Genomic DNA, 22,200 nt, shown 5'->3' with positions numbered 1-22,200 from the left:
ATAGTGAGCACTTGGAACCCCCAGGTGCTTCACAAATTGATTCGTAATAATGAAACGTGAAAAAAAAAACACTTTTTCATTTTTACGAATTAATTTGTGAAGCACCTAGGGGTTCCAAGTGCTCACTATGCATCTAGATAGGTGCCTTGGGGGGTCTAGTTTCCAAAATGGGGTCACTTGTGGAGGAGCTCCAATGTTTGGGCACACAGGGACTCTCCAAATGCAACATGATATCCGCTAACAATTTGAGCCGACAATTTGTTAGCGGATATCATGTTGCATTTGGAGAGTCCCTGTGTGCTCAAACATTGGAGCTCCCCCACAAGTGACCCCATTTTGGAAACTAGACCCCCCAAGGCACCTATCTAGATTCATAGTGAGCACTTGGAACCCCAGGTGCTTCACAAATTGATTCATAAAAATGAAAAAGTGTTTTTTTTTTCACTTTTTCATTTTTACGAATCAATTTGTGAAGCACCTGGGGGTTCTAAGTGCTCACTATGCATCTAGAAAGGTGCCTTGGGGGATCTAGTTTCCAAAATGGGGTCACTTGTGGGGGAGCTCCAAAGTTTGGGCACAGAGGGGCTCTCCAAACGCAATGTGGTGTCCGCTAACAATTTGAGCCGATTTTCCATTCAATTTGTTAGCGGATACCATGTTGCATTTAGAGAGTCCCTGTGTGCCCAAACATTGGAGCTCCCCCACAAGTGACCCCATTTTGGAAACTAGACCCCCCAAGGCACCTATCTAGATGCATAGTGAGCAGTTGGAACCCCCAGGTGCTTCACAAATTGATTCATAAAAATGAAAAAGTGTTTTATTTTCACTTTTTCATTTTTACGAATCAATTTGTGAAGCACCTGGGGGTTCTAAGTGCTCACTATGCATCTAGATAGGTGCCTTGGGGGGTCTAGTTTCCAAAATGGGGTCACTTGTGGAGGAGCTCCAATGTTTGGGCACACAGGGACTCTCCAAATGCAACATGATATCCGCTAACAATTTGAGCCGACAATTTGTTAGCGGATATCATGTTGCATTTGGAGAGTCCCTGTGTGCTCAAACATTGGAGCTCCCCCACAAGTGACCCCATTTTGGAAACTAGACCCCCCAAGGCACCTATCTAGATTCATAGTGAGCACTTGGAACCCCAGGTGCTTCACAAATTGATTCATAAAAATGAAAAAGTGTTTTTTTTTTCACTTTTTCATTTTTACGAATCAATTTGTGAAGCACCTGGGGGTTCCAAGTGCTCACTATGCATCTAGAAAGGTGCCTTGGGGGATCTAGTTTCCAAAATGGGGTCACTTGTGGGGGAGCTCCAAAGTTTGGGCACAGAGGGGCTCTCCAAACGCAATGTGGTGTCCGCTAACAATTTGAGCCGATTTTCCATTCAATTTGTTAGCGGATACCATGTTGCATTTAGAGAGTCCCTGTGTGCCCAAACATTGGAGCTCCCCCACAAGTGACCCCATTTTGGAAACTAGACCCCCCAAGGCACCTATCTAGATGCATAGTGAGCAGTTGGAACCCCCAGGTGCTTCACAAATTGATTCATAAAAATGAAAAAGTGTTTTATTTTCACTTTTTCATTTTTACGAATCAATTTGTGAAGCACCTGGGGGTTCTAAGTGCTCACTATGCATCTAGATAGGTGCCTTGGGGGGTCTAGTTTCCAAAATGGGGTCACTTGTGGGGGAGCTCCAATGTTTGGACACACAGGGGCTCTCCAAACGCAACATGGCGTCCGCTAACAATTTGAGCCGATTTTCCATTCAATTTGTTAGCGGACACCATGTCGCGTTTGGAGAGCCCGTGATGTGCCTAAACAGTGGAGCTCCCCCACAAGTGTCCCCATTTTGGAAACTATACCCCTCAAAGATTTTATTAAGGTGTATAGTGAACATTTTGAACCCAGAGGTACGGCACATTATTTGTTTACATTAGGTCATCATATTGAATAAGTTTTCATTATTCTTGAGCGCAAGTGCTCGCTACTTGAGTTTGCATCGGGTACTCAGGTATGCACCATGTACAGCGTGTGCTCGAGTGACATGCTCGAGTCCCTGCTCCGCATGTTTCACGGTTATTAGACACCCAAAAAAAAACATGCGGGGATCGCTCGTGCATGGCAGGCAATCCCCGTAAAGTTTTTTGGCCGCGAAGCATATGGGGCAGAGACTCGAGCATGTCACTCAAATACCCACGATACTAAATGCATACCAGAGCACCCGATGCAAACTCAAGTAGCGAGCACTTGCTCTCAACACTAGTCGCCATATCGTCATCTTTTTTTCTTACTTTTGAAAAAAATCCCAACCCCAGCCCTAACCCTAGCACAACCCTAGCCCCAGCACAACCCTAGCCCCAGCACAACCCTAGCCCCAGCACAACCCTAGCCCCAGCACAACCCTAGCCCCAAACCCAGCCCTAACCCTAGCCCAATCCTAACTCAAGAGTTTATTTTTGACGCCGTTCCTTGTGCGGTATAAGTGATTAGACGACTTTATTCTTCGGGTCGGTGTGATTACAGCAATGCCAGAATCATATGGGGTTTTTATGACTGACAGCTGTCACACACTAAAAGACGCATTTTTTGTAAAATCTAGTTTTTGCATCGCCATATTTTGAGAGCTATAATTTTTCCAAATTTTGGCAGACAGTCATGTGACGGCTCGTTTTTTGCGGGATGACTTGACGTTGTTATTGGTGCCATTTTCAGGCACGTGACATTTTTTGATCGCTTTCTATTCCGATTTTTGGGATGCAGAATAAACAAAAACCAACAATTCAGGAATTGTTTTTTTTTTTTTTTTTTTATTCTGTTCCGCGTGTGGTAAAATTGATGAGGCAGCTTTACTCTTCGGGTCAGTACGTTTACAGCGGTACCACATTTGTATAATTTTTCTATGTTTTGGCGCTTATACACAATAAAAGCTATTTTATAGAAAAAAATATTTTTTAGTATCGCTTTATTCTGAGAGCTATAACTTTTTTATTTTTCGGCTGATTGAGCTATATGGCGGCTTGTTTTTTGCGGGACGAGATGACGTTTTCAGCGGTATCATTTTTATTTATATGCGTCTTTTTGATCGCGTGTTATTCCACTTTTTGTTTGGCGGTATGGTGATAAAGCATTGTTTTTTGCTTGGTTTTTTTTTTTTTTTTTTTACCGTGTTCACTGAAGGGGTTAACTAGTGGGACAGTTTTATAGGTCAGGTTGTTCCGGACGCGGCGATACCAAATATGTGTACTTTTATTGTTTTTTTTTTATTTTTTTTATAATAATATTTATTGATGGGTACATTATATTTTTATTTTTGGTGTATTATTTTTTTTATTTTTTTATAATATTTTTGCACATTTTTTTTTTTTTTTTTTTTCCACTTTCACACAGTTTATACACTTTATTACTTTGTCCCACTCTGGGACTTTCACTTTTTTTTTTCTGATCGCCTGCATGGCACAGGAATGGAGCACCATCCCTATGCCATGAAGGCTGTCAGAAGTGCACAGTGTGAAGATTGCTTGGAGATGCACTGCGCATGTCCAAGCAATCTTCCTGCTCTCTGGTGACCCGGATGTTGTCATGACGACATCGGGTCGTCATGGCAACACCCGGGAAGCCTTTGCAGACTGCGCTGGAAGCCGGAAGAGGAGGTGAGTATCGGCGATCACCTCCCCTTGCCCCCGCAATGCCGCGATCGACTTCGATCGACTTCGATCGCAGCATCGCGGGGGTTAATGTGCTGGGAGCGGTGCGTGACCGCTCCCTGCACATAGTACCGGGTGTCAGCTGTGACAATCAGCTGACACCCGGCGGCGATCGCGCCCGCACAGCCTGTGTGCGCGCGCGATCGCCATGACGTACTAATACGGGTCTGGCTCTTAAGTCCCAGGGCACAGACGCGTATTAGTACGTCAGATGTTATTAAGGGGTTAAAGGGAAGGCGAGTCTGCAGGATCCGCTGGACAGAAAAACGGAGATGGCGGCGAAATCCATCTACGAGGCCGCGGGTCATGGATTCAGAGCGGTGCTAGGATCCATGTGTGCTTGTAAAGCTTCCCTAAGCTGGTTGGACCGTCTACGGACGGCGTGGCAGGATGGATCCCCGCTATCCGAGGTAGATGGGCTTTTCAAGTTGTTGGAGGATGCGGCCCGATATGGCAGTGATGCAGGTTTGGATACCGCGTCACTGCTGTCCAGGGCGCAATCCTCGGCGGTCACAGTCAGAAGAGCACTGTGGCTCAGACAGTGGACCGGGGACGCGGTTTCCAAGCAAGGTTTGCTATCTTTAGCTTACAAGGGTGGTCAGTTATTTGGATCTGACCTCACGGAGCTGATTGTCAAGGCAAAGGCAAAAGAAGCGGCCTTACCACAGCGAAGAACTGTGGCTTCTGCGTCGGGCAGGCCTAGTGCCGGTAGTAGTCGGCGGCCCTTTCGGTCCAGGGGACGGTCCGGTCAGCCCTCTTGGGGATCGGGTCGTCCCTCTTTTTCAGGAAAAAAGGCTTCTCAGAAATCCCGCACTCCCTGGAAACAGAGCTTCCGTCAAGACAAGCGGGAAGCTGACAAAAAGCCCGCTAAGGCGGACTGACGCCAGGTTTTCTCTCGAGGGCTCTCGAGTGGGGGGTCGCCTGCTCCAATTCGAATCGACTTGGGCGTCCCGCGTTTCGGACGCCTGGGTGACGCGGGTTGTGTCAGCAGGCTACTTCATAGAGTTTCTTTCTCGACCCCCGGACAGGTTTTGTCGATCTCGCATTCCGAAAGAGACCGAGCTAGTTGCCGCTCTACGGCAGGAGGTCGATTCCCTTCTGCAGAAGGGTGTGGTGGTACCGGTTCCGCCGGAGGACCGGGGAAGAGGGTTTTATTCAAACCTCTTTGTGGTCCCCAAAAAGGAGGACAAATTTCGCCCCATTCTGGATCTCAAAAGATTGAATCGGCATGTCCGCACCCGGAAATTCCGCATGGAGTCGCTTCGCTCTGTTGTGGCGGCCCTGTCGCAGAACGACTTTTTGGTGTCAATCGACATTCGCGACGCTTATTTGCATGTTCCTGTCGGAAGGGCCCACCAACGCTTCCTTCGTTTTGCCATAGGTCAGGACCATTTCCAGTTTGTGGCCCTACCATTCGGGTTGGCCTCGGCGCCCAGAGTTTTTACAAAAATTCTGGCACCTCTCATGGCGATCCTTCGAAGACAGGGGGTTACGGTTCTTCCCTACCTGGACGACCTTTTGATTGTGGCGTCCTCAAAGGAGGAGGCGGTGACGGCTCGCAATCTATCCCTTCAGCTCCTGGAGGACTTCGGGTGGCTAGTCAATTGGAAGAAGTCGTCTCTGGAACCGTCGCAGTCAATCCTGTTTTTGGGGATGCATTTCGACACGGTACGAGCAGTGGTGTCCCTGCCTCCAGACAAGCAAGCAAGTCTTCTTCGACATGTACAGGTTATGAAGTCTTCGACAGCAATGTCCCTTCGAAGGTGTATGCGCCTTTTGGGTTTGATGGTGGCGTCAATGGAGGCACTTCCGTTTGCCCAATTTCATTCCAGGACTCTCCAAATGCTCATTCTGAACCGTTGGGATCGATCACAGGCTTCGCTGGATCGCAGTGTCATCATCTCCCACAGGGTGCGAGAGTCTCTAGAATGGTGGTTACGTCCGGAAGCGTTATCCCTGGGGAAGTCCTTCCTCCTTCCGAGGTGGTCGGTTATAACCACCGATGCCAGCCTGTCAGGCTGGGGGGGTGTCTGGAACGATCTCTGGATTCAGGGAGTATGGTCGTCGGAAGAGTCTGTCCTGCCGATCAACATCCTGGAATTGAGGGCGATTTTCCTTTGCCTTCAACACTGGACGGTCCCTTTAAACGGTCTGCCAGTCCGAGTGCAGACAGACAACGCGACGGCGGTCGCGTATATCAATCATCAAGGTGGAACGAAGAGCTCCAGGCTCATGATGGAAGTGTCTCGGATCCTGGTATGGGCCGAGGCCAAGGTGCCAGCCATCTCTGCGATTCACATTCCGGGAGTTCAGAATATCACGGCGGACTTCCTCAGTCGCGAGAAGGTGGATCCCGGAGAATGGAGTCTTCACCCAGAAATTTTTGCACAGCTGTGCTCCCGTTGGGGAACTCCTCAAGTGGATTTGATGGCATCAAGGTTCAACACCAAGTTACCGACGTTCATGTCCAGGTACAAGGACCCGAAGGCTGTGGCGGTGGATGCTCTGGTGGCTCCGTGGGACCAATTCGAGCTAATCTATGTGTTCCCGCCGATATCCTTACTTCCTCTGGTGTTGCGTCGGATCAGACTGGAAAGAGTCTCGGCTATGTTAGTAGCCCCAGACTGGCCAAGGAGGACGTGGTTCTCGACGCTGGTGTCGCTTCTGGCTGCGCCTCCACTTCCTCTCCCTCTTCGCCCGGACCTGTTAACCCAAGGGCCCGTTCGTCATCCGGACCTGAAGTCTCTGCGTTTGACGGCGTGGCTCTTGAGACCGAAATCTTGACTCGTCAAGGTTTTTCAGCCGAAGTCATTGCCACTCTGCGAGCTGCCAGGGGTCCTGCCACTACTAGGATCTATCACAAGACTTGGGAGGCCTTCTTTTCATGGTGTTCGGGTTCTTCAAGGAACCCGAGGATTTTTTCCATTCCCAATTTGTTGGCCTTTTTGCAGTATGGCCTGGACAAGGGTTTGGCAGTTAGCACTCTGAGGGGTCAGGTTTCTGCTTTGTCCTTGCTGTTTCGGAAGGCTATCGCCTCGCTTAGGGACGTTCGTTCCTTTTTTCGCGGGGTAACCCGTCAGTTTCCGCCGCGGAAGGCGCTTGTGTCCCCTTGGCGGCTCAATCTGGTCTTGGAGGCTCTTCAACATGGGCCTTTTGAGCCTATGGACTCTGTTAGCCTTTCTTTGCTTTCTTGGAAGGTTGCCTTTTTAGTGGCAGTCACCTCTTTGAGAAGGGTTTCTGAACTGGCGGCTCTTTCTTGCTCGCCTCCTTTTCTGGAGTTTCTCCCGGATCGCACCAGCAGGTCGTCGGCGTGGTCAACGAGCTTCCAAGGACACTATAGCTCGATGGATTCGGTCGGCCATTTTAGAGGCTTACCGACTCAAGGGCGAATCTTGTCCAATTAAGATTCGAGCTCACTCCACGAGAGCTGTGGGTTCATCGTGGGCTTTTCATCAAGGGGCCTCGGCAGCTCAACTCTGCCGGGCGGCTACCTGGCGCTCCGTCCACACTTTTACAAAGTTTTATAAGGTGGACGTCAGTGCTTCCGCTGATGCAGCCTTAGGACGTAGGGTCCTGCAGGCGGCTGTAGTTTAAGTTATCGTTAACTTGTATTTAGCGCTAGTTGCGCATTTTTTCTAGGTTGTTGGGATTCTGCCTTTGTTGGTTTTTTCCCACCCTTAATTTTTGGACTGCTTTGGGACGTCCCACTAGTAATGACTGTGTCTCCCTTCCTTCCATCTGCTGCTGAAAGACGGATTTTGGTAAGACCTTACCTGTAAAATCCTTTTCAGCGAGGGAAGGAAGGGAGACACAGCTCCCTCCCATGGCAGAAGTGTGTTGTTGTGTTTTCAGATGCAGCGTGACCCTTCTCTGATAGCGATTATCTGGGCTGAGGTCGGCGCGCTAAGGCTCTGTTCCAGCATTGCCAGCTCATCGCAGTGGTCAGGTCCAGTGAGTAGTACCTGGGACTGTGTGGTTTTTTCTGTTATATGCATAACCTGTCTCTTGTTTTTTCTCTGAAGTTCTTCAGAAGGGGTTATGTTGCTCCGCTGGTGATATTTGCTCTTCCTTAGCTTGTGTACGGACTGGAGAGCTGGAGTAGGAGGAGCCCAAGCTGGAGGGGCCGGACAACACTCTTTTTTAATCTGAGGTGTTCTATCCTATGTGGGCTCCGCCTACCCACTAGTAATGACTGTGTCTCCCTTCCTTCCCTCGCTGAAAAGGATTTTACAGGTAAGGTCTTACCAAAATCCGTCTATATACAGTATATGTAGGTTTAATCCTCTCTTCCAAATGAATAAACATCACACTTGTAAAGTGAACTCTTTAATATAAGACGTGATTCACCTGCAAAAAAATAGAAATGACCACTGCGCTAAAATGTTGATGGATACAAAACACTGACAAATACCAGTAGGAAGGAACCTGCAGAACCAGCAATTGAAGATGAAAAACTACTGAAAAGTGGGGGACAATCAATTGTGATTATTCCTGCAGCTCATAACCTCAAAACAGACCAACGATAGTACATACACGCAATGCACAAGAAGGCCTACAGAGGACTATCAGAAGGGCAGAGTAAATTCTAAAAACCAATCAGGTTATGATGTTACCAATGCGGTGACTGATAGAAAAAGTAAAAAATGTTAGCAACCTGTTTTGTGTACATGTAAACGTAGAATGACCCCTTTAAGACCATGTATTAAATCTGAGTCACCTCCCTTAACAGGTTCCACGAACCTACAGGAGGTGGCAAAGGCAAACAGTTCCAGCAGGTACAAAGAGTCCAGAATTAAACTCTCTGTTCTAGCAGGTACAAAAAAAAAATTTGTGGTCAGACTCACTGTTTTGCTGATACTTCAATGCTGAGCTGACTATTATAAATGATACAGGCGTAAAGCATGGTGAAAGCGTGCAGGGAGTCCCGAACAATGACTCGCCTACAGCCATGCAGGACTGCGTGTGGGAGCATACTGCATGTGACGTTTATGCGCGCGTGTATCGGAGCGCAGTATGGAGGGTGAACACAGTGACACGCACAGCGTGCACGCTGATACGTCATGTAGCTACTGACTCAGAGCGTCTCCAGCACATGCGCACATCTGACATGAAGCTGGGGCTGTACTCCCAGAGTCAGTGTGCATGCCCGGGGAGCGGATGGACAGTGCGCACGTGTGGGATATACTATGTGGTTGTCTGGCCAGTCACGTCAATCAAATGCAATGCTGTGGGCGTGCCTAATTTAAAAAGTCAGTGACTGAAAAGATAGTCACCACACTTATGACTAAAAGAAAAAGGTATGTGAGGGGATCCCCTAATGATATAAAGTGTTTTTTTTAAGTTTGGCAAAAACTTGTTAGTGATGCACATTACACACTAACAGCACACTGTAGCCAGTATAATGGCTAAAAACGGGGTGACCGGTTCCCTTTAAGGCATTGTAGTTTATATGATGACTGTCTGTCAGTCACCACATGCAACAACACTGAGCAGTATCCTGATGTTGAAACCATTCACTAGACATTAACCCGTTTACGACCTATGACGTAAACTTGTGGCCTGGCGAACAAGCCCGCATAATCGCCACCAGGAGCTTGGCGTAAGTGATGGCTGAGCTCTGGTTATTACTGCCAGGAGTGCTGCCTGCACTGCCCCTGGCCATCTAACCCCCTAAGTTTCGCAATATTCCCTCTACCATCGGATTGGAAAAATTGCCAAAATATATAATAGTAATAATAATAAAAAAAATAATAAATAGGTATATTTATTGAAGAATAAAAAAGTACACATTTCGTATCGCCACGTCTGAAACGACCTGATCTATAAGACGGCCACACTAGTACCAATAAAAACATCAATACGTCCTGCAAAAAAACAAGCTCTCACATGACTGTCTGCAGAAATCTAGAAAAATTCTAGCTCTCAAAATGACACTGCTAAAACTTTTTTTTTTGAAAAAAAAAAGTATCTTTTAGTGTGTGTGACAGCAGCTAAATGTTATAAATATGGTATCTCTGTAATCTCACTGACCCGAAGAATAAAGTTGTCTTATAACTTATACAGTTCCAGAAACGGTGTAACAAATTAATAAAACCAATTCCTGACCTGCTGTTGATTTGTTTATTCTGTCTCCCAATGATCACAGTAAGGCCCGGCTCACATTTATCTTGAGTTTTGAGCTGTGCGCTTACACCAGGGTTTCAATGTAAATCTCTGAAATACTTGATTCTGATGAAACCCTCCGCGGAGGATTCCCTTTAGTGAGGCAGATGGAGACATTGGACGCCATCTGGCCTTAGGATCCAGTGGTGTCCGTCTTCTTAACCCTACATAAAAATCGTGGTTGGCCATAGTTTTGTGCACTACTGAAAAGGATACTGCTGAACAGAGGCAAGATGGAGTCCAGAGTAACTCTACTCCCTCATTATAGTGTATGAATCCCTCAGGGGTTTCATCTGAATCACACCATTCAGAGCTTTAGATGGAGACTGTGATGTAACTGCTTAGCGCAAAAGATAAATGTGATCTATAATGTTTTCAATAAAAGCTTCAACTTGAATCTCAAAAAAGCAAGTCCCCACTCAGATCCGTCTTCTGTCAATGGAAATATAGGGGGCTTCCTGTTACGGGTCCGGGTGGTGGAACCTCTGTGCCACTGTGCAAGGAGGGACCCAGAGGGGCGTAACTAAGTATCAACCCGAACCGACCCTGGTCGGACGGCGGCTAACGGCTCTGTGACCAGGGAGGATCCGGGCAGAGGGACCAGGTGCTACTCTGGGGACGACCTTGTAAGAGAGTAGGTGGCTCCCACAGGTCAGATGGCTGGGACTGACCGGTATGACGGATGGACACAGCAAGCAGGCAGAAGTCTCTGGTTTAGCTGACAGGTGGTCACGGTACGTGACAGCAGAGCAGGTAGTAGTCTCTAGGTGTACCAGGCGGGTGGTCACGGCAAGTGACGGCAGGAGCCTCCAGGTAGGCCATCGGGTGGTCACGGCAAGTGACGGCCAAGCAGGGTGAAGTCTAGGCTAGCAGGCAGGTGGTCACGGCAAGTGACGGCAGAGCCTCGAAGTAGGCTAGCAGGTAACAGACGGATAACAGGCGAGCGCTCCCAGGTGAGCGGGTTAGCAAGCACGGCAGGTAGCAGGCAGGAGACTGGCAGGTGCTTCCTGGTAAGCAGGTGGACTTGCCCATAGACAGATTGGCGGATGACCGGAGACAGACTGTCGGGCTGGAGAGTAGACAAGCTGGCAGACAGGACTGGTAGTCAGGCTGGCAACGGGACATGAGGGCTGAAGCAGAGGTAAGTATACTTGTGCAACAACTTTTGCTCGGGCACCTCCATTTTGGAGGAGGTTCCTTATAAATGGGAGGTCCTCCGGCAATTGGCCGGGGACTCCTTAGGACTGCGCGCGCGGCCCCTTTAATAGAGAGGGAGCGTGCGCACCCTAAGCACAGGGCCTGGGAAGGAGCGCGCGCCGGCCGCTGCAGGAAGAGGAGCGCTGGAGGACGCCGAGCGGGGAGGTGAGAGGGATGGTGTCTCTGCCTGGCAGGAGGCAGAGACGCCGATGCTACGCTTCCACGTTACTGGTAGTACAAAGGTCCTTGAAAAGTGCTATGGCTCCTTGCACCCCAAAAAAAAATCTAGCAAATTCTGTGTTCCCAAATCCAAATGCCCTCCTCCTTTCTTATCCCTAGTGTGCCTAAACCACACTAAGCATTCACATGTTTGGCATTTCTGTAGCGATAAGAGCCCACTTAATTTACGGAGTCATGTCTCCAGGAGTACGGGCACTGCAATGGCAGATTTGCAATTTTTGCTCCGCAACATCCCACTGCTGCTTGTTTTTAGGAAACAACCATGAAATCAAAATAGTCACTGCACCTGTAGATAAACTTCCATAGGAGTGTAATTTCCAAAATGAGGTCACTTGATGGGGGGATTCTGCTGTTCTGATACCACAGGGGCTCTCCCAGTGGGTCATGGCACCAGCAAACCATAATGGTAAATCTGCTCTATAATATAGCTCTCCTTCCCTTCTGACTGTGCTTTGTACTGTGCCTGAAGAGTAGTTCCCGATTTACATGTAGGGTATTGGAGCACTCAGAAGAAATTGTACAACAAACGGAGAGGTCCATTTTTTCCTATTAGCCCTTAGCCAAAAGTTTTTATTTTTTATAAAACCACATTTTAGTGGTAAAAATGTAATTATTGATTCTTCACCCCCCAATGATATAAAATTCTGAAGCACATGTGGTGTCAACATGCTCACTGCACCCGTAGATAAATTGAGATGTGTAGTTTCTAACGTGGGGTAACTTGTATTAGGGTCTGCTTTTATGGCACCCTCAAACCATTCCATCAATACCTGAACTCCAATATGGTGCTCCTTCCCTTCTGAGCCTTGCCTCAAAAGTAGTTTTCAACCTAATATGGAGTATTGGCATACTCAGGAGAAATTTTGTAACAAATTGTACTGTTACATTTCTCCTGTTATCCCTTTTGAAAATTGAAAACATGGGGCCAAAACAACGTTTTAGTGGAAAAAATGGTAATTTTACATTGGCTCAGCCCAATGTTATACAATTCTGTGAATTGCCTGAGGGTTGAAAATGCTCACTACACCCCTAGATTAATTCCTCAAGAGGTGTAATTTTCGAAATGGGGTCACTAGTGGGGCTTTCTGCTGTTTTGTCATGTCACATTTGAAGAATGTGACATGGCATCTGCAATCTATTCCAGCCAAAATTGCGCTCCAGAATTCAATTGGTGCTCCTTCCCTGCACTGTGCCCAAACAGTAGTCTTCCAGCACATGTAGGTTATCTGTGTACTCATGAGAAATTATACAGTCCATTTTCTCATGTTACCCTTATGAAAATGAAAAATTTGGGGCTAAAGCAACATTTTAGTGGGAAAAATTAGATTTTTTTTATTTTCACAGCTCAACGTTATAAAATTCTGTGACGCATCTGTGGATTTAAGGTGCTTGCCACACCTCTAGATAAATTCCTTGAGGGGTGTAGTTTCCAATATGGGGTCACTTGTGGGGGGTTTCCACTATTCTGGGCAGAACAGGGGCTCTGCAAATGCGACATGGCGTCCGCTATATAGTCCAGCCAATTTTGCGTTCCAAAAGTCAAATGTTGCTCCTTCCCTTTCGAGCCTTGCGCCCAAACTGTAGTTTTCCACCACATATGGGGTATTGGCGTACTCAAGAGAAACTGCACAACAAATTGTATTGTCATTTTTCTCATGTTACCCTATTGAAAATGCAAAATTCGGGGCTAAAGCAATATTTTTGTGGGAAAAATTAAAATGTTATTTTTTTTCCTTCGACATAGCTTTAATTTTTGTGAAGCCCCTAAAGGGTTAATAAAATTATTGACTGTGTTTTTGAGCACCTTGAGGGGTGCAGTTTCTCTGTCATATAGGCCCCTCAGTCACATCAAATGGGATGCATTCCTTAACAGAAAAAAATTGGGGAAATTTTTTTGGAAAAATTAGAAATTTCTGATAAACTTTTATATTCAATCTGTTTTATGAAACATTGATTTATTATACATTTTGCAAGTCAAAAAATATATTGAATTTGAAGAAAACATAATATAGAAAATGTCCACAGTTCAAATGAGATCACATCTTTCAATATCAATTCACATTGTAATACCTTGAACATCATATTTATGTAATAATCACCAATCAGACGTTCTTATGTTGAGGTAACTTCTATATTATGTCTGAAGAAATCATTTAAAGAGCGGAAAGAAAAAGAGCGTGAAAAGACATAGGGACGAGGGGTGGGGAGGGGTGTTGTACATTTTTTTTTTTTTTTTGTTCTTTCATTCATTCTTATTTAGAATATGATCACATGTTTCAGATGAGCTGGATGATGGAGAATTTTTTGATGACCAGCTAGAGGCCTACTTTAAAAGCCTGCTGCCACCGGGAATGCAACGTGGCGTTATTGAGGGACAAGAAATTGAAAATTCAAAAAAATCTTCCTACATGGTATGACCAACATTTTATTTTTTTTTTCTATTGTGAGCATTGTAAGAATTTGATCTGCTCCACCAATGTCGTTTGTTTAAAATATCTATCTACAGGTGCTTCTCACATAATTAGAATATCATCAAAAAGTTAATTGATTTCAGTTCTTCAATACAAAAAGTGAAACTCATATTATATAGTCATTACAAACAGAGTGATCTATTTCAGTGTTTATTTCTGTTAATGTTGATGATTATGGCTTACAGCCAATGAAAACACAAGTCATTATCTCAGTAAATTAGAATACTTTATAACAACAGCTTGAAAAAATGTTTTTAAAATCCAAAATGTTGGCCTACTGAAATGTATGTTCAGTAAATGCACTCAATGCTTGGTCGAGGCTCCTTTTGCATCAATTACTGCATCAATGCGGCGTGGCATGGAGACGATCAGCCTGTGGCACTGCTGAGGTGTTATGGAAGCCCAGGTTGCTTTGATAGCAGCCTTCAGCTCGTCTACATTGTTGGGTCTGGTGTCTCATCTTCCTCTTGACAATACCCCATAGATTCTCTATGGGGTTAAGGTCAGGCGAGTTTGCTGGCCAATCAAGCACAGTGATACTGTTGTTTTTACACCAGGGATTGGTACTTTTGGCAGTGTGGACAGGTGCCAAATCCTGCTGGAGAATGAAATTTCCATCTCCAAAAAGCTTGTCGGCAGAGGGAGGCATGAAGTGCTCTAAAATTTCCTGGTAGACTGCTGCGCTGACTTTGTTCTTGATAAAACACAGTGGACCTACACCCGCAGATGACATGGCTCCCCAAACCATCACTGATTGTGGAAACTTCACACTAGACCTCAAGCAGCTTGGATTGTGGCGTCTCCACTCTTCCTCCAGTCTCTGGGACCTTGATTTCCAAATGAAATGCAAAATTTACTTTCATCTGAAAACAACACCTTGGACCACTGAGCAACAGTCCAGGTCTTTTTCTCCTTGGCCCAGGTAACGCCAAAAGTGTCTTATCTATTGGTCATGAGTGGCTTGACACAAGGAATGCGACACTTGTAGCCCGTGTCCTGGATACGTCTGTGTGTGGTGGCTCTTGAAGCAATGACTCCAGCAGCAGTCCACTCCTTGTGAATCTCCCCCCAAATTTTTGAATGGCCTTTTCTTAACAATCCTTTCAAGGCTGCGGTTATCCCGGTTGCTTGTGCACCTTTTTCTACCACTTTTTCCTTCCACTCAACTTTCCATTAATATGCTTGGATACAGCACTCTGAACAGACAGCTTCTTTAGCAATGACCTTTTGTGGCTTACTCCCCTTGTGGAGTGTGTCAATGACTACCTTTGGACATCTGTCAAGTCAGCAGTCTTCCTCATGATTTTGGAGCCTACTGAAACAGACTAAGGAACCTTTTTAAACGCATAGGAAGCCTTTACAGGTGTTTTATGTTAATAATTCTAATTTACTGAGATAATGGCTTTTGTATTTTCATTGACTGTAAGCCACAATCATCAACATTAACAGAAATAAACACTTGAAATAGATCACTCTGTTTGTAATGACTCTATATAATATGAGTTTCACTTTTTGTATTGAAGAACTGAAATAAATTAACTTTTTGACTTTTAACTTTCCAACAGGAGAATTATCCCAAGCATACCTCAAGTCTACCTGGGTTTGGTTTCCAACATCCTAGAAGATTCTGGAGTTTGTCATCAGTCACCTGACGTGAATCCCATAGAAAAACTTTAGAATTTGCAGAAGGCTTTTATACCCCAGAAGAATATTAGTGAACAGAATAATATTAGGGAACTCGTGGCTATTGCCCATTAGGAAGACTGCTGGAAGCTGATGTGTGGCTATGCATCATGCTTGCAGCAGGTCATAACAGCCAAAGTAGTTCTATTAAGTACTGAATAATTCTGAGACTGCAGTAAAAGTGGCATTTTCTGCTGAACTTAGAAACCACTTATTACTTTTTTGCGCTTTTTACATTGTTGTTTCGCTTATTACAAACATCAGAAAGTTTGTAAATTTCATTAATAAACCTAAATTACAAAGGGGGTTCAAAATTTTGATTATATCTGTAATTTTTTTCTTTTCTTCCATCTTTGTCAGACACGGGAAAGTTATGCAGGTACTGAAAAGAATCTGGAGCCTCAACACATGAAACAGAATGAAGTCTATAACGTAAAAATGGTTAGCGCACCTTTTTCTTCTATTTTTGTTTTATGATGGTTTTATGTTGCCTCTTACACTGTTAAAACTTTCAGGATCACTTCCAGATGCCTTATGTACGCCTGGCTGCCACAGGCATGGATTCGGCTCCAGCTAGTGATGATGATGATGTAGAGTTTGAGGTGGAAAGAAATTCACAGCAGCTCATACAAAGAGATAATTTCTTGGGAAACGTAAGTATACCTTTGGTATGTTCATTAATAGTAGCCGTATACTTAGTTTCCATCGTTTGCAAATTTGGCTGTATTTTTGTTCTGTAGCGTGGTGTTGCAGCTTGCTGGTCCAATATTAACAGTATTTTGTCAGGTCTCTCAGTGGTGATTGTGGTAATTGTTGGTGCATGTACCACCTAAGGCCTCCTTCACATGTCAATGTCTCTGGTACATGTGGTGACAGTTTTCACACGTACTAGAGACACTTATACATGCACACCCATTATACGTGGACATGTCCGTTTTTTTTCCCGCATCACGGATGTCAATACGTCCTGCACGTGTGCACACCGATGACAGTTTGCCGTCCATGTGAGACATACCAGAATAGAATGCAGAATAGAAATGACAGATGTTTAGGTGTTTAAAGATATGCAAAGATCTAGATGGATAGATATGCGTTAAATAGAAAATAGCTAGATATGGGGTAGATATCTAGCTATCTGTGAGATATAGAACTAGTGCCTTGCGTGTGTAGTGTACTGTGCTTCTACCAAGCTAATAAATATATAAAAAAATTAGGTGGGGTCCCCCCTATTTTAGGTAACCAAAAAAGGTAAAGCAGACAGCTGCGGGCTGATATTATCAGGCTGGGAAGGTCCTTGGTTATTGGGCCCAATAACCGTGGACCTTCCCAGCCTGATAATATCCGCCCGCAGCAGTCTGCTTTACCTTTTTTGCATACCTAAAATAGGCCCCCCCCCTCCACATAATTTTCTTTCATTTATTTATTAGCTTAATACATGTACAGTAAACAACACACACAAAGCACTACTGTATTTTTTGGACCATAAGGGTATGTGCACACGATGCAGAAATGAAGCAGAAAATTTCTGCATCATTTCTGCATCTCCCTGGCAGAAAAAACGCATGCAGATTGTGCATGCGTTTTTCCTGCAGAATACATGCGGATCCACATGCAGATTCACATGCGTTTCCGCATGCAGATTGACAAGCGCTTTCCAGGCGATGTTAGCATCACCTGGAAAGTGCTTGATAACTAGGTCACACTATATAAATCCATGCAAACAGCATGGATTTATACAGTGTGAACCGAGAGCGTGTATATACTTACCTCCGATCGCCCGCGCTGTCCTGCTCAATCTGTTCTCCCGGCTGCCGGCAACTTTGAATTGAAAGACCTGCCGACGTCAGCGTCACGTGACCCGTCACATGACTCTGACGTCACCGCAGGTCCTACAACTCACTGCAAAGTGCCGGGAACCAAGCGGGAGCGCTGTGCGGGCCGACAGAAGGTAAGAATACATTATTTTTTATTTTATTCTTCTTTTTACAGCTTTTTTAATGGTACCTGGGTGTGGATGAGACTCTCCTCTCCTCCACACCCGGGTACCATCCGCACATTAGAACGCACCAATTACGCAAGTACAGATGCTGTCTTGCGGAATTGGCGCGTTCTAATGCAAGTCAATGGCGGCGAAATCGCCGCGTTTCCGCAAAATTAATTGACATGCTGCGGATTTTTGACCGCAGCGTTAACGCTGCGGAAAAATCCGCATCATGGGCACAGCACATGCGGATTTCCATTGGGGAACATTGCTTCCCTTCTACCATGCGTTTTTCATGCGTTTCCGCGGCGTTTACGCAACTGCAAAAACGCCGCGGAAACGCATGAAATACGCATCGTGTGAACACAGCCTAAGATGCACTTTTTTCCTCCAAAATTTTGGAGGAAAGTGGGGGGGTGCGTCCTATAGTCCGAATGTGTATAGTCCAAATAGTGTTGCTGTGACTTTGGATGGGGGGGGGGGGGGGAGCGACAGCGGCGGAGGAGCGGGGCACAGTAGGCAGGAGCCGCCTGCTGCAGCCTACACTGTTCTCGCTGCTAAAGAAAATGAATATTCACTGCTTCCCATGCCAATATTCATTCTCTTTAATAGTGTGCACAATGTCAGCAGCGGCCGCCGGCTTCCTGCTGCGGCTCGGCAATCGGGTGCGACCGCTATTGTAGAGCATGAATTTTCACTACTCCCCACGCCCAGCTTGAATATTCAGTACTACCCACACCCATGGGCGTGGGGAGTAGTGAATATTCATGCTCTTCAATAGCGGGCACATGTTATCGACGAGCCGCTGACACTGTGCGCGCTATTAAGGAGAATGAATATTCATTGCTCCCCACGCCCATAGTCCCAGCGTGGAGAGCAGTGACAATTCTGGAAGCTCATCTTAGCGTGTGAGGGCTCATTGCAGTGACGTCATGCGCTGCTCACACTGTGAGATCAGCTGCTGGCGGCAGAACAGGACGCAGCGATGGAGCACAGGGAAGGAAGGTGAGTAAAATAGTTTACTTTTTTGTGTGCAGCATGATGGGGATGGGGGTTGCCATGCATGCATGCCAGGATGGGGATGGTGGTTGCCATGCATGCATGCCAGGATGGGGATGGTGGTTGCCATGCATGCATGCCAGGATGGGGATGGGGGTTGACATGCATGCATGCCAGGATGGGGATGGGGGGAAGCCATGCATGCGAGGATGGGGATTGGGGGGGTTGGGTGCCATATATACCAGGATGGGGGATATTATTGCAGAATTGGACATCACCCCTATAACAGTGTCAGCAGCAGACCCCCTCTCCCATAAGTGCATCATGACCACATTTTTTGCTTCAATATTTTTTCTGTTTTCCTCCTCTAAAACCTAGGTGCGTCTTATGGTCTGGTGTATCTTAAATTCCTAATAATATGGTAATTATATTTTTCATGGGTATCGATCTATCTCTATCTTTGCATATCTTTTTATTCTGCATTCCATTCTGGTATGTGACACACCGACGTCATACACTGACACGGATAATACTGCTGGTGGTTTTTCCAGTCCTGGAAATATCAGGACATATGAAGGAGGCCCAAGACAAGTAAGACTTGAGCCCCTTTCCGCTGCACACAATTCTTTTTTTCCTTACTTCCAAGAGCTGTAGCTTTTTTTTATTTTTTGCACATGCACTTTACTATTGAGTTTACATTTTATAGTCTGATATGTGATATGTACATAGTGTTGATGTAACGCTTACAGCATTCTGGCCACCGTTATAATATGGGGATAGAGTGATATTTGATAAATATATAAAAAGCCTTCTTTGATACAGTTGGGACTTGCACCACCCTCGCCCTTTATACTGTTAGTGGGTCTGCAGCTTTAAACATCTGAGCCTTTTGCCTGTTTGACTATTTTTATTATGTTATGTATTTATTTGTGCCTGTCTTGTTGTTATATGAACAAATACATTTTTGTATTCTAATATATATGGACCATGACTTGATAAATATCTATTAGGTAGTGTCCATGTGGATCACCCACTCTAGCCTGGATCTTGGGCATTTGGTTACAACATATTATTGAACATGTGATGTATGCTTTTCAGATGATATTGACTTTAATATTTGAAATGTGTAGTTTTACATGAGCATAATTTTTTTAACCCCTTTTTGACTTGAGTAATCACTGTTCCCTGGGCCTTAATGACCAGGTACGTATTATTATTCCTCGGCGATCGCACCCGCACAGAGACTGTGCAGGCACGATCGCTGCCGTGTGTCAGCTGATTCTGACAGCTGACACCCGGTACTCTGTGGCAGGAGCGGTCCTCCCCGGCACTTTAACCCCTGAAATGCTGCGATCGAAGTCGATCGCAGCATTTCCGGAGCAGGCAAAGGTAAGAGAGCCTCTCTTACTTTGGATCGGAGACTGCGCCCTGTCAGTGCGGGGTCCCCGATCGTTGCAGTGGTGACCTGATGTTGTCATGACCATATCCGGGTCACCAGGCATCAGCAAGTTAGTTAGATAATGCGCAGTGCGTGATCTATCTAACTTGTGCCAAGCAAAAGAGGAGTGGGTGGGCACAGCTGAAGATAATCGCAGAGGGGTTCTACATAAGGCTAAGCATGAAACTGTCACAGTAGGCCAAGACACAAGGCAATAGAGAACGTGCACACCCAAGGTTATGAAAGAATATCAAAAAACTTTAATTATAGAATAACATCACATAACCATGAGCAAGAAAAAATATTTAAAAACATTTAAAACATTGTACCTAAGTACATAAATGCAGGGAATTCAGGTCTAATAACCAAATACGAGAATCCCTGGTGCAGGCAAAAAAAGGATTGATCAGTATATGTTATAGCATGTCCCTCCAGTCAAAAGATATAAATCATCCCTTTAAAATGTTGCTATATAGGCCACCCATATAGTGTACATAGCCAAAGCCATATACTACTTATAATGAAGAGAAAGAGAGGTTATAAGGAGACATACTAGTACTTTCACCACAGAAGACCCTACGTGTGTCGCTGCTAGACCACAGCTTCGTCAGGGATAATCTGTCCATAGTAGTGAGGATTTAAATAGCACATGAAAGTAGGCGTGACCTCATACGCATGGCGACACCTGTTAGACTCATTTGACTCCTGTGTGACCTAATTTGGGGTAGCCAGCACCACTGTCGTGAGCTGACATGCAGACTGGAGAACATGTATCCATCTATCTAACTTGTGCCAGTGCAGAGTTGACAACCTACATAGCATAGGGATGCTGCTGCAAAAAATGAAAGTCCCATCGCGGGACAAAGTGTCAGAAAGTGAAAAAAAAAATTCTAAGAAATATATAAAAAAAAATAAAAATAAAAAATAAAAATCTGCAAAAAATAATAATAAAACTAGTTAACCCCTTTATTGAACACGGTAAAAAAAAAAAAACAACAAAAAACAAACAAATCAAAAAACGGTCCTTTATCATACCACCAAAGCTGCCTTATCAATTTTACCACACACGGAATGGCATAAAAAAAAATCCTGAATTGTTGTTTTTTGTTTATTCTGCCTCCCAAAAATCGGAATAGAAAGCGATCAAAAAATGTCACGTAACCGAAAATGGTACCAATAAAAGCGTCAACTTGTCCCGCAAAAAACAAGCCCTAACATTACTGTCGGACGAAATATGGAAAAATCATGGCTATCAACATATGGCGATGCAAAAACTAGTCTTTGCAAAAAGAAAAGCATCTTTTAGTGTCTGACAGCTGTCAAACATAAAAACCCGATATGAATCTGGTATTTCTGTAATCGCACCGACCCGAAGAATAAAGTCGTCTAATCACTTATATCACACAAGGAATGGTGTAAAAAAATAAACTCTAGGATTATAGTTACGGTTAGGGTTGGTGTTGCGGCTTTGTTGAGGTTGTTTTTTTTTCAAAAGTAAGAAAAAAAAAATGATGACGATATGGCAACTAGTGTTGAGCGCAAGTGCTCGCTACTTGAGTTTGCATCGGGGGCTCGGGTATGCACTGAGTATCGCGGGTGCTCAAGTGACATGCTTGAGTCTCCACCCCATATGTTTCACGGCTGTTATACAGCCAAAAAAAACAAACGGGGGATTGACTGCCATGCACGGGCAATCCCCGCATGTTTTTTCTTTTTGGGTGTCTAACAACCTAATGTTATCAAATTCTGTGTCATACCTCTGGGTTCAAAATGTTCACTATACCCCTTGATTAAATCCTTGAGGGGTCTAGTTTCCAAACTGAGGTCACTTGTGGGGGGTTTCCACTGTTTAGGCACATCAGGCGCCAGGGGTGGATTAAGAGTAGCAAGGGCCCCGAGCAGTTTAGATCCCCTGTGATGGTTCACGTGAAATTAATTTGGCACAATATTAATTATAATATTTTTTTTTTAGGCTGTGTGCCCACTATGCGTTTTTTAAGCGTTTCCGCAGCGGCAATTCCGCTGCAGAAACGCTTAAAAAACGCTTGGTAGAAGGTCTGCCATGTTCCCCAATGATAATCCGCATGTGCTGTGTACATGCTGCGGAAATTTCCGCCACGGAAAAATCCGCATTACCAATTATTTTGCGGAAGCGCGGCGTTTTCGCCGCCATTGACTTGCATTAGAACGCATGGAATCCGCATCCCTGCATCTGTACATGCAGAATCCATGCGTTTCAATGTGCGGATGGTACCCGGGTGTGGAGGACAGGAGATTCTCCTCTGGACCCGGGAACCATAGAACCTGTAAAAAAAGAA

At 45.2% G+C, this 22,200-nt stretch overlaps 1 protein-coding gene across 2 annotated transcripts in view; it reads left to right on the top strand.

Moving 5' to 3' along the window:
• The window catches only part of CEP192 (centrosomal protein 192), a 203,644-nt gene that overhangs the window by 44,021 nt on the left and 137,423 nt on the right, over positions 1-22,200 (top strand). Inside the window, exons 7-9 of one of the 2 annotated variants that reach the window (XM_073678986.1) lie at positions 13,591-13,721; positions 15,825-15,905; positions 15,992-16,117. In XM_073678986.1, the coding sequence (XP_073535087.1) occupies positions 13,591-13,721; positions 15,825-15,905; positions 15,992-16,117 (338 nt within the window). Of the gene's footprint in view, positions 1-13,590; positions 13,722-15,824; positions 15,906-15,979; positions 16,118-22,200 lie in introns of both variants that reach the window. The other variant, XM_073678985.1, reaches the window with a different exon arrangement.

This window comes from Phyllobates terribilis, unplaced genomic scaffold (assembly GCF_046119375.1).
Source record: "Phyllobates terribilis strain yellow unplaced genomic scaffold, ASM4611937v1 Scaffold_4__5_contigs__length_816908805, whole genome shotgun sequence".
NCBI lineage: Eukaryota > Metazoa > Chordata > Amphibia > Anura > Dendrobatidae > Phyllobates > Phyllobates terribilis.
The sequence above is the reverse complement of the archived record's forward strand: the minus strand, read 5'-3'. Positions and strand labels throughout refer to the sequence as shown.